We start from the raw sequence: 22260 nt of genomic DNA, 5'->3' as shown, positions 1-22260 counted from the left end.
GAATAAAAGTAATGTGTGCATTATATATGGAAAAACTATAAAGATTTGTGAGATTGTTACCAGAATGGAATACAAGTGATAAATACAATCACATCCCCCTCTGGTGGCAAAACAGCAGAGTACAGTTATGCAGTTCAATCTGAAATTTGTCACTGCAGTTAAATCATGTCTGAGTCAGGAGCCTGACCCTTAAGAACCACTTTTTGCACTGTATTAGGATGCTAAATGGTCACCTTCAGGCTGTGCTCAGCGGCTGTCCCTGTAACTTAGTGTTGGCACTGCCAAAGAATGGGAGAGGGAGACTGAGGAAAGTGACTTGCTTAATTTTAAAATAAATATAAATAGCAAAAGTGGTACAAACAGATGCTACTTGAAGGTACTACATTTTTCTCTGCAAAACCAGAATCAGAAGAGTCTTCGCTTCCAGGCAAACACTAAAATTTGTCAGACAGTTCAAAAGCTAGAAAAGAGCAGCATCACCCTGTCAATTCAGAGTAACTCAATAGCAGAAAAAAAGCAAAGATAAGAGGATTAAAGTAGTTCTTTACTAAGATATTTTTGAATCACCAGTGGTTGAATTAATTTTAACTGGAATCTTTAAAGGCCATTTCCATGATAAACCGCTTCAGTCCTTTATCAATTTCTTTAACCATGCTGATTCTGAACACCTTCCTCTCCTCAATGAATTTCTCAAAGAGGTAGATGCCACCACCGACCCCAAAGTAATGTGCTTTGCTTGCCAAGTACACGCGGCCGTTTCTGTCCAACAGCTGAGACAGTGTATCGTGCAAAGCACCGTAGTAGTCAGGGTTATAGATGGTCTCGGATGTGAGAATGACATCGTATTTTGAACAGGGTTCGTTGCTGCTGAGCAGGAGCCGGCTGACTTCTGACCACTCTCCAGAAAAAAATCTGCATTTGCTGAGCGCGTCAGGTAAGCACTTTGCTTTCCTGGGCCTCTTTGAAGGAGGCTTAACAATTTTTCTATCATCTCCCGCACCAGTCCCATTGCCATCATTTACACAGTTAGCCACCACATTAGGCAAGGTTATTTCATCGATCACGGTGCTGTTGTAATCCTGGAAGTGGACTTTTCCAGCTTTTCCCCGTAATGCAGCTATTCCCAGCAGTCCAGCCCCACACCCAAGATCCAGCACTGCCTTGTTGGCAAACTGCAGGTCAGCCTCAGACAGGTACTCCAGGAGATCGAAGGTGCACTCCCAGATTTTCAGCCCCCCCTCGTAGACCCCTGGGATGAGATCAGAGTGAGCAGAGACGCTTTTCGACACGATGTCTTCCCCATGTGTGTCATCCTGACACGCCATTTCCACCATGGACATGTTTACGTAACGCAGGTCTGACATGGTTTCCAAGACTTTATTTTCCAGTACTTTGCTGACATCTTTGGGAACATGGTGCTCCCTGGCAGCCGGGGAGCACAACTTGTTCTCTGACAGTCCCTTACCTGCATGCTTTGCGGTGCCCGGCTGGAGGCTGCAGGCTGCTGCTGCATGGGCGGTTTGCTCGTGTTTTGGAGGGTCCAGCTGCGAGTCTGCCTCACCCTGAGCACCTGGCTCAGTGCTTTCATTTTCCTCAATAGCAAAATTAAACCGAAATGCCATTTTCAGCAAGAACAGCCCAAAAAGTCACAGGCAGGAACACTCCCCCAGGAGAGACGGGACGATTTTTCTTTTGTACGCTTCCATGCAGTCACCACGGTGGGAAAGCGCGCTCTGTAGGCTGAACACTGGCTGGTTTGCCAAGGGATCGGCTTAATTATTTCTGCAAAAGGAGTGAGAAACAGTTTTAGGCATCGTTAAACGGCGAGATGGTAACAGTAAGGAATTAATAGCGTGTTAAAAGAAAATGCTGATAGCATCCTATTGAAAAATGACAGCGGGGTCCTGTTTAAAAACCGAAAGTAATAAAGAATAAAATAATGAAAAATAAAATAATAAAGAATAAAAGAGTAAAAAATAAAATAGTAAAGAATAAACTAATAAAAATAATAAAAACTAAAATACTGAAGAATAAAAAAATAAAAATGAAATAATAAAAATTAAGAATGAATGAAATAATAAAAATAAATAAAAATAAAATGATAAAAAAAAATAAAATGATAAAGCTCAGCAGCCGTTACTGGCAGGGGGGTGCCCGTACCCGGCTGCCCGCTCTACCCCTGCCCCACATGGCTGCGCTGCCTCCTTCCGCGTCGCAATGCGCATGCGCGTGGCCGGGGCACAAAAGGGCTACGCGCAGGCAGCCTCCCCGGTCCCGCGCGGGGGCTGCTGGGATAGCGGCGGGAAAAGCCGCGGCTCGCGCCGGTTCCCGCCGCCGGCGCTGAGGTGAGGGGGGCGGCCGCCATGTCGCGAACCGACCCCGAGCTGCTCCTGCAGGAGCTGGGCGGCTGGGATTGGGAGCTCTGCCGCCGGGAACTGCCCGCCGTCCTGCCCCGGCTCCTCATATCCTTCCCCCGGGAGGTGGTTCGGCTGCTGGGTTGTTGTGGGGAGTGGGTGTGCGGGGGTCTCCGCCGTCGGGGGAGTGACCCTAAAATGGCGGGGGGGCGGGATGGGCAGCCTGCACGGGTCGAGCAAAGCGACTCGTGAGAGGGAAAAGCGCTGCAAGCTTTACAAGGGGTGAAACAGGAGAGAAAAGCCGGGTGTGCTGGGTTTCGCTGAACGCAAGCACTGCCCTTCACCGAAATAACAATAAAGTAAAATAAAAAACTGCAGTAGAAAATACCGTGTGGTTCTTCTAGCCCTTTCAATAACACTCCTGTTGCCCCCCTAAAAAAAGCCAAACAAACAAAAAACATAGCCCACAAATCACAACCCCCAAATCTTACTCTGGCACAGTGCTGCTGGAATGTGGGTACTGAGCACCCACCCATAGCAGCTGTGGAGCATCCCCGTTAATTTGATGAGGTGGTTAAAGCCCACACAGCACATAGCGTGAGAAATTACATCTTTATGGCAGAATGAACTTGACTTTCTTTAACGTTTTTACTGTATGTATCAAGAGTCTGAAGACTGGACTGAGCACATTCGTAAGTAGTGGCCAAGAGGTGCTGCTTCTTCCTAAGGCTTATTGTATTGCAAATATAAGGTCTGCACTAGTTAAAAATACTTACGCTATCACTGGTGTCCTACTTTCACAGCCTTTAGCAATCCTGCTGGACATTGCACGTTACAGGAATTGCATGTTTTAGAAAAACCCATAAGCTATGCACGTAAGGCTGCTTTTTCCTTTCTGCTACTTCTGATTTGTAGACTGCTGAAAGAAGGAGTGCTTTTTGTCTTGTATTTTATTGTATTTTTGGCCATTATCTTACAGGTGGTTGAACTCTTGTAATACCTGAGAGTGATCAAGAAAATCCTGATATACACCTGGTTAGGACTCTCGCTAACATTCACTGCTCAGCTGTGTGTTAGTGCCAGCCAGCACTTCAGATGTGTAACTGTTTGCAATTAAGAACGTGGAAAATTGCCCAGACTGTGAGCAAACAATTGTGCCCCACCTTCAACTAAGTGTAGTCAGGTGTGATGCAGTTATTAATGGGTTTATGCATGTTCGAGCTTTTATTGTTACTTGATGATTCAGGAAATGCATATGTTGCAAATGCGATGTTACTTGTTTCAAAATCAAGTATCTGATCAGTTTCCACTTCACTCAGTTCTTTCTTCCACGTGCTTGGTAGCTACATACTTCTGATAATCACATGGTTTTCAGTAACATTTTAGGAATACTTTGCTTTGCAGGTGTTCTGAGGATCATGACTGAAATGTTTTTGCCTCATATCAGCCTTGCAGATTTGGAACAAACTTTTTTCTCAAAAGTATTGCCTAAGGTATGACACCTTCAATGAAATACGAAAATTTCAGTCTGTGCAGTGCTAAAAACCTGCTTAGAGTGCCTTGATTCTTCTCAGGTCTCACGATAGAATCATTGCTTTGCGAACACAGCTTGAAATAAACATTTTACCCTTTAAAAGTTTAACAGTTTTACGTTGTTGGATTATTTGTATGATTTTTACCATTCTTTACAGTAGGGAGAGGATCAAACGCATGATGTTCTGATTTCTATATTTAGTAACAGAACTGTTTTTTATTTATTTCTGAGAAGGCAGGCTTTTTATAAGTGACCAAGGTTGTTTTCACTTGGGGCAGGCTCTCAGGACAAATAAGTTGACGAACCCAACACCCATATATCATGAATAATTTTTGTGATATTTGTGAGTAACATGGTGAATAAACTTTTAGGCAATGACTAACAGAAGGTCTCTTTTTTTGATTAAATAATAGAGAATTTTGGGCTGTAATATTAAACTCTTCAGTACATATATCTGAATGGACTTAAAGCAGTAGTGAATTGCTGAGTTTCAGGCCTCAGCTTGTATACTTTAACAAGCCTGTAAAAATGCCCAGTTGATTTCCATTTCCTTTCTTGCATGTCTTCCAGCAGATTTTAGAGATTACAAGAAAAATGACTCATAACATGCATATCCTGAACAGGGATTACTGTGCCATACCAGTTTATGTAGTACCCTGCACGTGCCTAGAAGCTGTTCTGTCTTTGCAGTCTCAGCAGGATCTCTCATAAAATATACATGGACCTTGACCAAAGCAGAAATTATTGTTATTTGTAGGTCTTAAAACGTTATTTCTTTATTCAAGATGTTAATGATTGTTCTCAACACAAAACACTTTCTGAGACAAAATGAAAATAACCTTTTATCTCAAAACGGTGTGGTTTTAATTAAGAAAAAAATCTCTGTGAGGATGAGGTATCTGTTATTTTAAGTTAATTAGCCAGGAAGTTTATTTTGGTTACAGATTTTTAGAAAATAGCAGCTAACTTAACTTCTGGCTGTAATTTGAGAAGAATAGATGGTTTTCACATCTTGGTATATCAAGTTTTATGATTTAAATGCTAGAAAGCATTATTTACTCCTGTGAGTTATCTCAGTAGACTATGACTGCAGTCTAAGCAAGCAAGCAGATATAAACATATGCACACAAATAGTAACACCTTTCTATATATAAATGTCTAGCTTTGCTTTTTTTTCCTGACAGACTCTACAGCTGTATGATAACTTGATGTATGAATTATCCAGTGAGGCCAAAGGATTAACCAGCCAGAATACAGAGTTATGCAGTACTGTAAGGAATCTGTTACAGGCAAGTCTATTATGCTTTGATTTTACCTAAGAAATTATTATATTTTAGAATACTTATACTACTAGCCAACTTGTAAAAATGTAATCTGAACTTCCTTTGCAGTTGAAGTTCAGTTAAAATTTTGTGAATTATTTGACTACATTTAGCATGTGATGCTAATCAGAATTTAAAGAAAATCTCAAATTCTGCTTAGTATCTAATGTAAATGGAATTTAATTCTCCGTATTTAAACAGTAAATCTGGCAACTATTTATACAGTCGCTTAATTTGGAGTTTAAAATTTTTTGTAAGTTGAGAACAGCAGTGAAAAGAAATACGAGGCTTTCAAAGAGTGTATAATGTCAGAAAAAAGCTATGGAATTCATCTTTAATAAACAACTTATTTATGCAAATAGCTGTGAACTTTAAATGTTGTAAGAACCTAGGAGCAATTCCACAAAAAAAAAAAAAGGTGCTTCTGAAATTACTGTAGGATTGAAAAACATTGATTGCTGTTGTTTGTTCTTGATCTAAGACTATAGTGCAACTGTTGGAAACTCTGACCAGTTGTGTACGGTACGTCTGCACGCTGCAAGAGTGTGTGCCTCTGGAGAGTATCCGCACCCTTCCATCCTCTGTTCTTTATGTAATAAAGAACACGTTTACACATTGCAAGGTAGGTCTCCATTAGAAAGAGAAAAATTCTCCTTCTGGTTGGTTTTTAGGAAATGTTCCCTTTATGAGAAGTTCCTAATTCAAAATGATATTGTTGTAGATTTTTTTTATTGCTATCAAATCATTTACAGAATGTACTTAGTGTACAAGTACAAAGATGGTTTTTCAGCTGTCTGCTCAGAATTTCTGACCTGGCAGTGCTAGACATGGGCTATGCTATTTTCAAATTTCGCATCAGTGTCAGTTGAACATTTTGCTTTTGAATTTAGGCTGTGACATCTCTGTGCTTCTGACAACTGCAGTAGGTTTCGGAGCTACAAATGGTGACCAAAACGGTGCTACTTATTTCTATGCAAGTTCCAAAGTGGATTGAGTGTTGAGATTAGGACCCTTATGTTAGGTACAATGAGCAATGTATATTGGTTTCAGATACAACAAGTAAGTTCCCCTTAAACAGTGAAAATAAAACAAGGTTATCGTGAGGACAGTAGCTTTTGGTCAGCCTTCATTTTCACTTTTCAACTTTTCTTTCTTAATGAAAGATTTACAGCGGTTTTCCATGTCAGGACTTGAACTCATTTGCAATACCTTTTATTTAACAATTCTAATTTGAAAGTATTGAGAAATATTTGAAATAGTCTACTTCCTTTGTTGCTAATGTTGTACTGCTTTGTTCAGAAATATGATCATAGGTTCATGCATCAAAGTCTAATCCAAAGCCAACTATACTCACCAGAGCCAGACAGACTTCGTTAGCTGTTGATTAGACTGCAGGTGACTAGCATTTTATATTTAGCAAATAAGAGTCCGTATCAGAAACTATAGATCAGGTTCAATATTGAGTTAAAGTAGGTACATATATGCCTTGCTCAGATTGTGATTCCTGTGTGTGTTTTTTTTAACCTCTTCTTCCCCATTTCCTACAGGACAGTGAATCAGTGTACTGTGAGCATCTACACTTGATTTCTGATCTCCTGCAAGCTATGTTCAAGGAAACTTACTCTCTTCAGAAACAGCTGATGGAACTATTTGATCAGATTTCTGTGGGCTCTGCTTCTGCTGAAGATAACATCACAGATATGGTGTCAGGTATATGTGGTTCTAAAGCTTTTTGACTTTTGTTCAAAAAACAGCTTTTTTTTTTTTCTTTTCTATAGGAAGTATGTTTGAATCTTTAAAACTGATCATGCTCAGTTCCTGCTGTCCTGACCAGCACTTCAGAAGGCAGCATTTTGCAGCTTGAAACATACTCATTTTTTCTCCTGAAACTCTGTGAGATGGGGGATGTTGCATAGATTTGTAGGAAAGGGGAGGCATCTAAGCACTGAGCTATTCCTGATTCAGTGTCAGCGTGGTGGTATTCTGTAGTGTTTGTGATTGCTGTTGTTTTGCTAGGAGAGAAGCATAGCTGTGAACTTAGGAATCTGCTTTAACTCTGTTGCTATTATTATTTCCTTCACAGTGATCCACACTGTGCTAGAGATCTGCTCTGTCATCTCCAATATGGACCATGCACTTCATGCCAATGCGTGGAAGTTCATAATCAAGTATGTCTTTAAACTCTTTGCATTTTATTGTAATATGACTGGACTGTGGTTTTATATAACCGGAGTTACACTAGTTTCATGTTCAGAGTTTCAGCTGAAATTGAAATTAGAGAATTCAATTCCTTTGGAAATTTAGCTAGTAAGTGGAATTAAATGCACTGCCAGTGAAAACAGTTAGGAGTTGTGCATGAAAAAGTAATAGTAAAGTAGTAAACGTAATGACTTTTTACACTGCAATACAGAAGAGCATTTGAAACAGCACTGTTTGAATAAATAATCTTTAGAGGTCTGACCTGCAGTTTTGTAGATGTTTTTGGCTTGAGTTGTGCTGTCTTGTGCTTTCATCCTGCCTCTCCTTTGTGCTTCTGTCATGGCTACAAAGAGGGCTGTTCCCTCTACGTTTCTGGTTTCCTTGTACATGGATATTTGACTGATTAGTGAGGTATAAAAGCCTAAATAGAAATATGAGAAAACTGGATTTATATTAACTTAATGCACGATCACATCTGACAATTAAGTATCTGATTATATTCCTGCCTTGTAGGCAAAGCCTGAAGCATCATTCTCTGCTGCAGTGCCACCTGAAACACAGTGACATCCTCAGTGGCCTGTGCAAGGATACTCTTCTTTCTTTTCAATCCTGCCTGCAACTGGCTGAGGAAATGAAGATGTCAGACATACAGGTAAATTAGAAAGGTTCCAAAGCTGCTGTTGAACTTGAGGAAGATAAATTCACTTTGCTTGGATTATTTTTTTTTGATGTTTTTTAATGTGCTAGGCGGAATCCCTTGTTCTTTTGAAACCACCAGAAAGTCAGGCCCATTGACTTTGTTTACATTGGGGATGTTTTAGTGAGGCACTGAAAACAAGTTTCCACCATACTCTGGGAATTTTGTTTGTTTTCTAAGCTGATGATATCCCAAGGTCAATCAAAGGATAACATTTCAGTTGAATATTGGTATAAAAATATTGAGGCACACTGAAGATTTCTAAAGTTTTTCCCCCATTGCTGCAGAATTTGTAGAGAATCAAGTTTGAAATAGTTTTTGAGCACTGTTAGCAGTTTAAGTTTCATCTGTAGCATGTTACTCTGTATATTAAATTTTAGAACTGCTTTTTTGGACAGGAGGGCACTGACCTCAGGCTGTTTCAGAAGACTGCCAAACTCTGCAGATTCTTTGCTAATTCCCTTGTACACTACACCAAGGTAGGTTTTATTCCTTGAATTCTACATTAGTATCGAATATAAGCCTCTGGTCTGCAAACAGAATAATTATGTACTCCATATCTTACCAATTTACAACTATACTATATGAGTGGTATAACCAACATTCATACGTAACCTTCTTGTGGTTTCCACCTGAACACACTCACAAGCCTAAGCAAGATTATTGATGTGATTTAACAGAAAGAAAAAAAAAATCTGTTACAAGCAGTGTCACTGAGGAGTTGGTAGGAAATGCCCAGTCTTTACTTGCAGCCTTGAGTCAATGCAGTAGCAACTTTAGCTGGAAGAATGAAGCAGGTGAATCTCATTGCTAAGGTTTCAGAATTGTTGCTCATTTTTCCCTAATGATCACAGTTGTGGCTCTAACTTTCCGAAGTTCTTTGTTATCCTGAGACTAATAGAATTCTCAAATAGACTTAAAGACATGAGTAGCCCCCTTTTCATTTGTATTTTCACCTAAATGTTTTCCTGAGTAGCACTTATAACCTTTTGCCATGGGACAACATACTTTAACAGGCAGCACAGTCAAATAGTTTGGATGTGGCATTCATAGTAAGAAACGAAACTGTACTGGTACTGGCTCTGACACTAACTTCCTGCTCTCTCCCTGGCCAAACCATTTCGTTGCTGTGATTTAATCTCCCGGTTATTAGAAAGGATGCCATAAATCTACCCATTTTTAGAATGCACGTGGAAGAATTTTGCTCTCTATGAATAGCAGTGGTGGTGTGCTCTGCATCTGCTTTGTCCCATGGTGTCAAAGCAAGGCTTTGATTTTTTTTTGTCACAAAATGAACAGCATATGACAGGATAAGACAGCTTTATAGCATGTAGAGCATTTCAGATTTTTACAGCTCTCTATGGCTACTACAACTGTTCTTATTATTTTTTAACTAAGTCTAGAAACATAACTTTTCAGAAAAAAAAATATATATGTGTGGTAATTAATCCTAGGAATACTTTGTTTATTGTTTGTTTTGCACTTGTTTTGTGCTGTGGATTGTTGCAACTTAACCAATTTTTTCATGTGTAGTATTTCACACATGAATATAGTAGAACCGGAAAAAAACATAATCATGCATTTTACATTAAAAGTACCTTTCAAAATCAATGTCTTTTGCAGGAATTTCTTTCTTTCTTCTCGGATTTATGCTCTCAGTTGCATCAGCTGTTTCTTCAGATATACAGGTAAGTGAAGTACCAATAACTAACTACTGATAGATAGCATCTTAATAACATTTCCAAGTACGGAGATGAATTATCATTTTTAAAGTTAGAGTATTTTGAGGTGAGTTCTTGTTCTAGAACTGTTGCTTTCTTTTTCACGCACAGAAATCTAAAAAGATTTTTGTGTAAATTGCGCTTTTTTTGTATGGTACTAAGTTACCTTAAATTCATTTTTCATCAATGCTGTGAGTTTCAAATACTGACAAACCACTAACTTGGTTGCAATTACTTATGTCAGCATTTCTCATTAAGTTTTGTTAGAATATGCGCATTGATTGGCTTGGACACTGGGTCTGCTTAGGAAAGATTATTTGAAAACTGTTGTTCCTAAAGTCAGAATTCCTGAAGGCGGGAGTTGTTGTTCTTCAGTCACCCTGCCGTGAAGCAGTTAGGCAGAGTTAAAACAGTGGCCCAGCAGTGTACTTTAAAACAGTAGTGTGATGTTAGTCAACTCATGCAAAGTCAAGACAATACAGAATTACCATTTCCTAGCAATCCTGATTAATTTCTCTTTCATATACAACTAAATGGCCCTGCACTCTTTTTTTGTCTCAAATTCTAGTGAAAAAAAAAGAGTAAATGCAGGTGTCAGTAGCAACATTGGACAGATCGTTTCTACTTGAAGACAAAGTATGGCAATATTCGTCCTGAAGGGAATTTGAAACAGTATCTAAGATTTTTTTTTTTTTTTTTGTCACAGCTTTACTGCTGTGCTTGCAGTCTCATGAAATCTCCTAACAGGACTCTGGTTCTCCTGGAAACAAAAGCTTTAGTAATATGATGCTCATAAGTATTCCCTTCTATAATCTGCAAACTGCTTATCATTTTTCTTGCAAAGGACTTGTTCTGTGTGCTGCAGTAGTGGGGAAGAACAGGGCAAAGTGAAAGAGAGGTCTGATTTCAGTTATTCCTTTGGAATTGAAACCAGATTCTGTAGTGAGATGTGTGTGTGAGTTCACTGAATGTTTCGCTGCAAGATCCAAGATCAGGTGGTGGGTGGTTGTGTTTTTTTTTGTTTTTTTTAAAAAAAAAAAAAAAAGAGTTCCCTCTTCTGACTTTACTTACCTTGTGGATCACATTCTCAAGTGGAAGGTTGTAAACTTTCATTCACTCTTTTCATTCAGACTTTTCAAGTAGGAAGGTACCATTTTTACAGTCTCTTTATAAGCTACAAAAGTAGGTTTTCATTTCATGATCTCTTGTACTTTATTCTCATATCACTTTCTTTTACTGCTCAGCATTCTTTTTCTTTCTTTTCAAAGAAATTAAGTGGTACCCTTTTATTAGTGTTGTCTGTTTAAATTAGTACTGTCATATTTATGACTATCAATTTTTCTACAAGTGTCTTGGCTTGTCATTGCTTGTCTTTTTTTGGTGATTCAGTATATTTCTTCTTAATATTACATATCTTACATGCCTGTTCTGTGAGCTTGTAGGTTTTTCTTTCAATGTTTAATACAATATAGGGTTTTGAAGCTTACTTTAAAGGCTGAATACAAAGTTGTAACTTTCAGGCTATAGTAGATAATAAAAAATGAGGAGTCTTTTCTGTCTTTTGTTTAACGATAACAGGGAGATCATGAGTTTGCCTTTTTGTAGGTGTTTTGAAAAGTAATTGTACTGAGAATATGTTTCTTTCCATCTCCCTCAGCAAATTTCCTCCCAGCCTCTATGCTCCAGTGATCTCAGAGGTTCATCGAGATGAAATATCCCGTGTTTTTCTTGTGGCTCTAGACCCTCTCATCAACCAGCTTCTTCCCTTTAGCCCTTTTATGGAGCGAGTGTTAAGTGACAGTTTAGGTGGGTTTAAAATACAACTACCACTGTTTCAATACTATGCAACCATCTCTGAGGGATCTGGCTTGATATTTTGTCTTTCTGGACCACATTGTGTACTGGGTTGCTTGCCTCTTTTTCTTTTGTAAGTACTATGGTATAGGCAGCTGCATGCTCGTTCAGATGAATTTGTATAGCAGTTGATGTTGCTGTTGAATGCGTGTTTTGCAAAGCACTCACAGTAACTGCAATATTAACTTGGTTAACAGAAATCCTATTAATTTTGCTGCTTTGCATAATTTCAATCTATATCTGTATCACAACCTTTTAAAGTAAGGTAAACGCGTTCTGCTGTGCTGTTGATGGAGGAAGACAGTTATTTTTCCTAAATTATGTATTTTCAGTGGAAAATAATATGTCTTCAAAATGAAGGATGATCATAACCGCCATTAAAAATTCTGCCCTGCCCAACATGTCATAATTCTGAGACAGCTGTGCTACCGTGTGGGATTTACAATGTGAGCAGCAGTTGCTCCTTTTGTCAGTGCAGTCTGGGCTTACTTCTCTCTCATATGTGCACTCTGGCCTTGTGATTATCGCAACACACTTGGAAGAAAACTTTGTGTATTCGGTGTCTGAGGCACCCAGTGCTTTCAGGCAGACTGGAAGGATGAGGCATCTGGACTGTAACTCCTTTGCAGCACGTTGCAGCAACACTTCAGAACTGCAATATTGTAGCTTCTACCAGATGCAGGATATTGCATTTATTTTTCATTTCAAACATAATGTTCATGTTGAAATGTTCCCTTTTTTTCCAGCTGTGTATGTAAGAAATTTTGGATTGTTTTACTGGGAACTTGTTTGCATCATCAGTTCTTCATCATTTGCCAATTGCTTAAAAGCTAGTTTACACAGCATATATATTTCCAAGGGTGACTAGCATCACACTTCAAAACAAAATTCTACAGGTCTTCCTCCTGAGCAGCAGCTGCCCCAGTGTCTCCTCCTGATTACCATCATGGACAAGCTGTCTTCTCAGCCTGAAGAAGTGCAAACCCTCTGGAACACAGGAAAACGGTACTAAAAAGGTTCTCACTGTAATTCTTCACCAGAGCGATCAGTCAGTGTGGGCAAACAAAGGGGCTTACTTGCTTAGGTTTCCCTCACAACCCAACAGCAAAGTTTGACAGACTACCAATTTACATCCTTATGCTGGGAAAAACATCATCTGATGTTCTGCTTCAGGGGTGAAGGACACAGAGCCAGAGATGCCTTTGTTATTTTGGGAAAGGGATAGTATTTAGACTAAGTCCAGGTCAAAGAAACATGTAGTTTGTCAATACTTGCATTTTTATGCCTGAACTCTCTAATAGTGACTTGAATTTGTAAGCGAGGAAGGTAGTCAGAAATATAAATCTAACATACAAATAAAGCATTGAAGTTACTGCTGCAGCTTCTAGTCAGAAACACAGATTCTGTAGTAGAGATGATGTTTGCAGGATTTTGGACTTGCCAATCTGTAACCCAACTGTTTTCTTTTTTTTTTTTTTTCTCCTTCCTTTCTTACCCCTCAACCCTATCCCCAGCCTGTCTTTTTTCTCAGCTCTTTTCCTCAGTTTCCAGCAATGTTCTGCCGAGCTTTCTCTCCCTGTTTGTTTGCCAGAGGTGATTGGCACAGGACAGCCAGCAGTTCCCATCACCCTGTATCACTATGTCTGCATTCACCTGTGCTCCTACATTACTTCCACACTCCCATCACACTTTCCTCAGCTGGTAAGATTGATTTTTGCTTATCATTTCTTCAGCTGTTCTGATGCATAGATAATACTTGAAAAAGAATGAGCTCTTGCTAATGATGTAGCTCTGAAGAGATGATTAGTTACAAAGTGCTTTGAGTTATTCTTCAGACAGCAGCCATGATGCAGGAGTTCAGGTATCCAGAAAATGTCATTTGTGAGACAATGGGGAAAATCAAGCTTCTTACAAGTTTTTGGGAAACTTAATTGTGTTAGAAACTTTTGTTCTCTTTGCAGGAGGGCCTGAAGTTGTTATTAAAAGTTCAGTGTTTTCTTTTACGCAGTATTTAACTTCTATTAAGTATACCTGGTTTTGTTGATCTATACTGTGAAGTAATAAGAAAGTGGTATTTAATATTTCAAGTAGACTATCTTGTTACGATTTCCGCTAAGAACACGCCATAAAATGGTAATAAGAAAAATTTTCTACTTCGGAGGAGTATTCTGGGATTTGATTACTGTTATGTAGTATTTTAAAAGTTTTTCGCTTTTTATTATCTAGAGGTTCTTTTGTCTATGCATAAATGTAAAGCTTTAAAAAGTTAAGAGCTGTCATAAACATTATAGCCCTAATTTAGTTTCTTTTTCCTGCATGCTGCTTTCAGATAAAATTTGTGTTCCTAAAAGAGGAAAGGTTTGATTTGTTTTTTTTAGTAAGGTGCCAGTAAAGTTTGCAAAAAAATTGGTGATACATTGCTTTATATATATTCATTAAGAGTTGCCTTGCAATGAAGAGATGCGCATGCAGAAATATTTTGAAAAGTGAGGGATCTTCAGCTCATGGTAATGAATGTATGTGTATGTTCAAAGTATGCAAAACTAAGGATGTAGCTGTTTGGTTAGTACTGTAGCTGAATATAGAGGATGAAAATCAGTTATTAGAACATTTCAAATTGGGAATGCTGAAAATCTTATTACGTTTCATGCCAATTAATGGAGTAAAAGTAATAGTAGGCCTCCAGTCTGTTTCTGCTTGAACTTAAATAATATGTTTTCCTCAGGAGTATGCTCTGCTGGATGCTGTGCTGGGTTCTAGTATGATCACATCTCTGCTAGCAATAGACTCGTGGTGCTTCCTTGCCCGGTAAGATGTTTTCATTAGAAGTCAAGCAGGATTTCCACAGATCCAGTTAGTTCTGTTGTTGCATGTAATTCCCTTTTTAGGACAAAATTGTCCTAGAATTGGATTATTTTCAAATGTAGAGTGTATTTTGAAAATTAGGAGCAGAAATGGCTTAGCCACTTTTACATTCATACAAGGGGAACATAATTTTTCTATTGCGTATTGGTTTTTTTTGGAGCAGTTCTCTCAAGTAAATTGTATCGGTGTCTATCAAGTTTAAATGTTTTAGGGGAAATGGCTATCTCCGAGACAAGAATTATACTATTTAATCTGTATAAGACTAGGAAACACAGACTCACTAACTTCTCTCTCTTTTTCACGTTCCAGGTATGGAACAGCTGAGCTGTGCACTCACCACTGTGTTGTGATCGCTCAATTGGTAAGAGCCAAAGTGATGTTTGGAATTCAGCAACAGTTTTAATCCTAATTCTACTGCAAACTTTCTAAGTGAACAAAGACAAGAGTTTAATGTTTTTTTTCCAAATCCTGAATTGAGATTTCATTAATTCCTTATATTGGGCTAACAATGAGCAAAAGCAGTACTGTGCAAATATAAATCTTTATACCCAGTATTTCTGACATGTCCTTCACTGTTTTATTTAGTGCTACTGCTCTGATCTCACATAGGAACTCTCAGAACATTGTGTAAAGAATTCATTTGCTGCGTGGTGATTTTTTTTTTCTTAATTTAATTAGATGCATTTCCTGTTATCCTAATTCAGATAAAGTCTTGGCCCAATGAGTGTTATCAGGTCTCTGCCCTGGGTGTTCTGTTGAGGCGTATGCTGTTCTTGATGGCTCCAGATCATCAGGCAAGTACAGTGCCAGCATATTCTGACTTTAACAGAAGAGCTTTGAATCAGTGGCCTGTGTTTAAAATATCTTCTGCCCTTCAGAAATGGCAGGATGTTGAGTGCTCACTTGCTTTACTTGATATTGCACTTGCTATTACTTTGTCGTAGTGGATCCTGATTTGTGCAGATGTGTATGTGCCTGTGTTGTTTTGAAGAGCACTTCTCTAATAGTGGTCTTATTGGGTGGCAGTGATGTCCTTTTTTGACTAAGTATGCAAAGAGTGTATCTCCCAGAGTTACTTAAACTGTATGCCCTGTATTGAACCTGTGCCTGGTGTTTATGAGGGCATAAACTCTTACTTGTAATTGTCACTTGTGTTTGTTTAATAGAGATTACAACAAAGAATCATGCTGGAATACATAACTAATACCAAGGAAATCATCAGGGTAAAAACAGTTCTAGACAAAGTAATTTCATTATTTGGTAATATGCTTCTAACTTTTTTGTTATATACTCATGTGTGGACAGAGAGCATCTGCTGCACAGGGAGACAATAGTGGCTGTTTATATGTTCTTTCCCTGCAGCATTTCTGAAAAGACAAGTAGGCTCAAATTTTGTTGCCAGGTTGTCTCAGGGTAGGAAGAAAAACAGCCTGCTTCTGCAAACTCTTAAGATTCATCATCACAGATGATCAGCCTATTTCTGATACACAGATGTTGGCAGAACTGATTCATTATTAATAAGGAGACTTGACTGCTGCAGGAAAATCCACTGGTATATTGCTCTTCAGGAATAAGAAAGGGTTTAATTCTCAAGTTCTCTAACTTAGTCTGTAAATATGGGTTTGCTTTAGCAAAGTGATACATATTTATGATCCTTAAGCTTTCTTCTACTGTCTAAGGCTATTGCTTCAAGTAGCTGAAAGAATAAATTGCTTAACTGCTCTATGTCCTATATGTGACAGGGAGCTGGTGGTATTTCTAAAGCAAGTAAGTAGTGCATTTTTGTTTGTTGGTTTCTCAGCTTTTTGACGAGCTATCAAATTCTCTTCTAGTCTCTTTAGTTCATATTATTTTATGAACTAATTTATTTTATACTCTTATCTGCAGGTGGAATTTGCTCATAAGTTTCTTCCAGAAGAAGTGGAAAACTTGGCTGTGTGGCAGCATGTATCCCTCAAGGCCCTGAATCCTGACCTTGGGAAACGAGTGGCCCATCAGCTGTGTGTGGCAGGACTCGCACAGTGCAGGCAATGGCTGAATAGCAGGCGTGCTGTGGGAGAGCTCCAACCTGTGGTAAAGGAGATTGGCTTCTCTTTGTGAAAATGCATGACCCCTGGATTTCCAAACTGTGAGGATGCTGTGGCTGTCCTCAGTTTTGTTTTTCTGTCTGTTGCACCGCTTTCTTCCATTACTAATCGGCAAATGCATAATCAAGATCTCTCATTTTAATGTTTTCTTACAGTATGCAGCACCTCAGGACCCTCTGCTCTGAGGGTGATAGCGGAGGTCTTGTGATTTACTAGTTACTCTAGTTGCTGTTTGCTCTCTGGGTGGGCAGATGTATTTTTCTTTACAATTTCCAATTTATACTATGCCATACAATTACTTTTAAGTTTTGAAGTCCTGGCTGTTTTTACATGGCATCAAATCTGAAAGATGCACACTGGTCTCCCTGGCAAAGGAGAGGAGCGAGAGAAACCAGAGATTTCCACACGAAGTACCAGCTGCCAGCTTTTGCCTGGCAATGCAGCTAACAGCTACAGCACCATATGAACTCCCACAGAAGGAACGGATGGTTTCCTCGCTTTAGAAGCTTTATTGGCCAGTGGCCTGGTGGATTAGCTGTACTGTACAGCTGACACAGCACATTAGGCTTCTTGCCATCTTGTATCATTTTAGATGCTTAATTACAAGCCTGGGGTTTGGGTTTGTTTTACATGTAGGTTCTTTTTGGTCTTACACAATGTTTTTTCCTTCTAGAATATTGCCATTTCTGTCTTGCTGGCTGCCTGCAGTTTTGCTGGTGACACTCTGGAGGCAGAACTTCAGGCATCTATCTTGGGAGTGCTTGGTCAGTTCTGGACTTTTCTTCAGGCTAAGCAGGTGAGAGGATTTGCTGTTCTGATGGTGAAAGCATCATGTCTTCGGGAGGCTGGTGCTGCTGTTTCATCATGTTTTGTTTTACTTGGATTAGGCCATTTCTGTAAAGGAGAATATAACTGTGCTGCCCATGTGCTGTCAGCTGGTTTATTGGACAGGCTTGTTCTCTGGGAAATGGACATTTTCCTGAATGGCACATATATGGCTCCTTCCTGCTCCATCTGTTATGCAGTGTCAGATTCAGATTGCTTAACGAGAAGTCTGAAATACCTCATTCTGATTCATACCAGTTACGTATTTGGCCTATTTAAAATGTTTGTTAGAATGTCATTAACAAACATGGTGATACTGCTTAGCACATGGAAACCCATAGAGCTAGTAACCTTCCTCTCGTATTTGAGAACAAGGAGGTAAGGTGACCCCTCCAGCTTGTGACTATATACCTAACCGTTCGTGTCTGCAGCTGGAGTAAAGAAAAAAGGATTTGTCACTCAGATTATGATTTGTCACTCAGATTATTTGTCACTCAGATTATGATTTGTCACTCAGATAAAAAGGAAAGCTTGAGAGAGGGGATTAAGAAGAGCCAAGTGTGCCCTTGAGGCAGTGAATCCTAATGATATCCTGGGCTGCGTTAGAAGGAGAGTTGCACATCAGGTCAAGGGAGGCGATCCTTCCCCTCCACTCAGCCCTGGTGAGGCCACACCTGGAGCATCGTGTCCAGTTCTGGGCTCCCCAGTACAAGAGGGATGTGGAGCTCTTGGAGAGAGTCCAACAAAGTGTCACAAAGGTGATCAAGGGACTGGAGCATCTCTCCTCTGAGGAGAGGCTGAGAGAGCTGGGACTGCTCAGCCTACGCAGGTTTTGTGAGGGCCTTATCAATGTCCATAAATACCTGAAGGGAGAGTGCAAAGAAGACCAAGCCAGGCTCTTTTTGCTTATACTGGTGAGTGGAAAAAGGAGAAGTGGAATAAGAAAGATCCTTAATAAAAATCTAAGGAAAAGGCCTTGTGAAATATGACCACCTAAAGATATTTGTATCTCTGCTCTGATCTTTTCTTCTGCTGCTTAGGATGTATTGTTCTATGTGTGTGAAATTAGGCTAAGAATTTTGGAATGCTACTGCAACTTCAAATTCCTTAAGTAGTTATTCCATAAACTAAAATGCATTAACTAAATTAGTAACTAAGCTATTACTAATACCTTGTGATCTGTTCAAGGTCTCAGGTGAGCCGTGTCTCCAGCAAACACTGTGTATATTACTTCGTCTTTTGGAATTTTTCATCCAGGCATTAGATGCTCAATTAATCACTCAGGTAAAAACAAAAACCAACATCACAACCTTATGAGTAACTTACTTTATGAAAGGCCAAGTTCTTTGTGATTTACTGAAGTCTCAAATGAGTGATTTCATTGTCTGGCCTTAAAACATGGAGATTCCTAACTATTTTTCTTCCTTGATTGCTTTCCTGGTCTTTAAACCAAGTATGTGGCACTTAGGATTCTCAAAAATGGTATTAACCAATCATTCTGTAATATAACTGGGATGTATGGATGTGCCATAGAACATATTTCTTTCTGAGATGCACACTGCAGCTTTATCCTAGCCAGAGTTATTCAAGCTGTAGCACATTTCCTTTTGTTTTCAGTCCTGCTTTCTGAAATCAGCATCCTCAGTTTTAATGATTAGAGTAGTTTTCGTCTGCACTGTTTGATGGAGCTTTGGTGGGGTTTGTTTCCTGCAGGTGTTTGCACTGCAGTCTTCCCTTTTCCAGTTGGATCCCCCAGATCATGTTCGTCTAGCAATGTTGGATTTTCTCTCTTCTGTGGGAAAGGTGTTCATACCCCAAGAAGCACAGGTAATGGTAACTGTGGCCTTCTTTAGTCTTTTGATGAAGAGATACTCTAACTACTTAAAAGACTGAGTTAAATACATACAAAAGCACCATGACATAATCATCTAGGAGACTTATCTTTCCTTGAGGCACACTGAGTGCACGTAAGAGGCTAGGTTTACTCATTTGCTCATCGTTTCTCACCAGTTAGAAAAGACTGATGTTTGAACCTCCAAGAAGAAAGAACAGAACATGTCATCTCCCTTATGGTGCTTTTCTGTCAGATAGGGCAGTAGCACTCTTCATTTCACAAACCTGTCCCTTGACCTTAGAGCAATCCTTTACTAATAAGTCACGATGGTAAGATACGCACAACTAACTCTTTGTAATTGACAGATATTTGTTCTTTTCCAGAGGCAAGTCATCCCCCAGTTGTCATGTCTGTTTGCTTCTCTGCTGGCTGACCAGACGTGGCTTATTCATCAGCATGCGCTGGAGGCATTCAGACACTTTGCAGAGGTAAGCACAGCAGAACTTTGGGTGTGTGTATTCAGCTCAGTTACCTTTCATCATACAGAAATTCTTCTCTCTTAAATGTTCATTGCTCTCGACTGAACAATTTGGATGTTACTGATGTTATTGCACGTGAATAAAAGTAATGAGGGCTAATGTAGTTACATGTGATTTCACGAGCTGGAAGTAAAGGAAAATTAAGCATTGGTTGCAGTGAGGAAGGATGTTTAAAATGCTGTCACCACAGAATTCTTCCCAGAGAAACATTTCTTTCTTTGTATATTCCTTTGTTAATATGAACATACTCAACTGCTGTTACCCAACATTTTTACAGGAGACAATCCATGAAGATGTTGTTCCTCAGTGCCTTAATTCAGAAGAAATTAAGAACAAAGTTGTTAATTTTATGGCTAAGGTATGTTGTTGAACCATTTTACTGCTTTCTTAGTTGGTGCTGTACACATCCGTAACAGGATTTATGAGCTTTTCTTCACTGCCATACTCATGTAGGATTTGGCTTATGTCTGTACCATCATCTACATGCAGATTAAATAGCTAAATTTTAAATAAATTATTAAATTGATCTGTTAACTGGGATCTGGTTGAATTTTTCTATTCTCTTAAGTCAACGGTATTGACACATGTTGCTTCTATGCACAGTGCTCTTCCAGGACTTTTCAACTTTGATTTAAAATGCTTTGCTTTTCCCTCCTTGAACAAAGAAAATGATTAAATTGCAGTTATTGTTGCGGGCAGTGAAAGTATCTATGAAAAAGGCAGCAATTTCTTCATTCCATTTGTGTGATTTCCCTCCCTCTTCTTGCATTTGTTTCTGTAAGCTCAGTGAACATGTATGAATATGAAACATCCCAGTCCTTTTTGCACATTAGAAAACAGTCTTGTAGAGCAGACAGCTGTTCCTGCAGAACACAGACAACTGGAAAGAGGTGGATGTTCTCTGCCTGTAAACCTAAGGGAGCACTATCTGGATGAGTAGTACTTGAAAAGCAGATAATTAGCAAAAGAATTAATAGCCAGTGAGTGATGCTACACTGATGTTGCAGCAGGTAACTTGCACAGAAGAATGACAGAAACTAGGTTCAATTTCAGCTGCACATTAAGATTTCTTCCCCCTGTTGCTCTGGTATACGTAGAACCTCTGAAGGCTGGTAATGCCTTCTTGCTTTAGTTACCTCTCCTGTGGCTCTCTCCCCAGGTAAGGCAAGCTGAAGAGACAACAGAAGCACGAATAGAACGCCTGAAACAAGAAAGGATTACCTGCAGTGCACATTTTATGAAAATGGCTAGAGAACTGGAGTCAACAGCAGAGGTACGTGTACTTCAAATTATCTGGGCTCTATTGTAAATTTGTGCCATTTCTGGGAAGTATCTGAAGAGGTTCAAGACAGCCTTTGTTGCCCTCCATTTTCTAGGAAAAAAGTCTGTGTGCACACCTGGCCCTTAATGTTACAGCTGAATGCTCTGTTCTACTGTCAGCCAGGAAGAACTCTCACAAGACAAGGGTGGCTCTTACAGCTTTTCCCTATCTAAGAGTACTTCCATTTGGATGGAGACTGATCGCTTATATAGGGGATTATAAATGATGTCTGTTTACTTAACTCCACAGCCCCTGGCAAAAAGAGCATGTCACCCCCCCTCTGAGGAGCAGTATAAGTCAGCCATAGGCACCATAGAGGGGGCGGTAGAGGCTGTGAAGCTGCTGCTCCAGAAAGGGTCACCCCCGGCATGGCTTGCAGTGAAACTGGAGGCTCTACACACAGCTATGGCCGACCTCAGAGACAGTATACGGTAAGGCGCTCAGCGGGCTTCAGTGGTGCTGCCATAGCTCCACTCCCTGTTCTGAGGAAAACTGCCTTTGTACCATGAACGCTGGAGAAGAACGAACTACGACACAGGGCGATGGATGCTCTGCTGTACTGCTAAGTCTTGGTTAGTATGCCCAAAGGAACTGAGGCCCATCTTTTATTTGTAATAACTGGCTGGATGAGTGGTATGTTTTAATGGACACAATTGTGCAGCTGAGCTGTCACTTTGTATATTGCCACTGTATAGCTTACTCTTTCAAATGCCTGTATGATGATAAACATTGAATGAAATTGTATTTTGAATGCTGAGGTGTTTGAATGTGTTGTAAAAGTAACAGGTGCAGTTGTTCCTGTCACATACAGGTAATAAGGCAATAGGTGTTTTTATATTATTTTTTAAAATACACTTAAGAATAACAATTTAAGGCTCTATACTGTTCTCTGAACATACCTCACCACTGGTTCCACTCCAGACTAGGGTCATCTTTTAAAAATAGTCTTTATTGGTTACAGTTAAGAGCAGAATGATTATGGTGCTTAAGTCCTTCACTGCACAGTTCCTAGCACCTTTCGTGCAATCCACTGACAGAACTGTATAAACAAATAAATATACTGAGTAAATTGTACATTCATCTTAAAATCATCTTACAGCTAAAATGT

General features: G+C 39.4%; 2 protein-coding genes across 5 annotated transcripts; one reads left to right on the top strand and one right to left on the bottom strand.

Annotated features, from left to right (window-relative positions):
• Positions 1-526: 526 nt before the first annotated feature.
• On the bottom strand, positions 527-2274 carry METTL18 (methyltransferase like 18). Its single transcript, XM_040566155.1, has 2 exons — positions 2161-2274; positions 527-1782 (listed from the first exon to the last, which is right to left on the bottom strand). The coding sequence occupies exon 2, from the start codon at positions 1620-1622 to the stop codon at positions 585-587; it is 1038 nt and encodes a 345-aa protein (XP_040422089.1). The 5' UTR covers positions 1623-1782; positions 2161-2274; the 3' UTR covers positions 527-584.
• On the top strand, positions 2257-22016 carry C8H1orf112 (chromosome 8 C1orf112 homolog). Of its 4 annotated transcripts, XM_040566143.1 has the most exons (24): positions 2257-2462; positions 3007-3046; positions 3759-3847; positions 5073-5177; positions 5692-5832; positions 6758-6920; positions 7294-7378; positions 7923-8061; positions 8505-8585; positions 9730-9794; positions 11485-11633; positions 12578-12686; positions 13196-13382; positions 14407-14489; positions 14856-14907; positions 15251-15340; positions 16434-16619; positions 17307-17429; positions 18647-18742; positions 19172-19285; positions 19676-19780; positions 20109-20189; positions 20991-21104; positions 21402-22016. In XM_040566143.1, exons 1-24 carry the CDS (start codon positions 2364-2366, stop codon positions 21585-21587), a joined length of 2682 nt encoding a protein of 893 aa, XP_040422077.1. In that variant the 5' UTR covers positions 2257-2363; the 3' UTR covers positions 21588-22016. The 4 variants fall into 4 exon arrangements, with proteins under 4 accessions (XP_040422077.1, XP_040422080.1, XP_040422078.1 ...); XM_040566146.1 differs by lacking the exon at positions 3007-3046 and having other exon boundaries at positions 2322-2345; XM_040566144.1 differs by lacking the exon at positions 2257-2462 and having other exon boundaries at positions 3019-3105.
• The last annotated feature ends 244 nt before the right edge of the window (positions 22017-22260 follow it).

The sequence above is a fragment of the Cygnus olor genome, chromosome 8 (genome assembly GCF_009769625.2).
Source record: "Cygnus olor isolate bCygOlo1 chromosome 8, bCygOlo1.pri.v2, whole genome shotgun sequence".
Classification (NCBI taxonomy): Eukaryota; Metazoa; Chordata; class Aves; order Anseriformes; family Anatidae; genus Cygnus; species Cygnus olor.
This window is presented reverse-complemented; position numbering and strand designations above follow the sequence as displayed.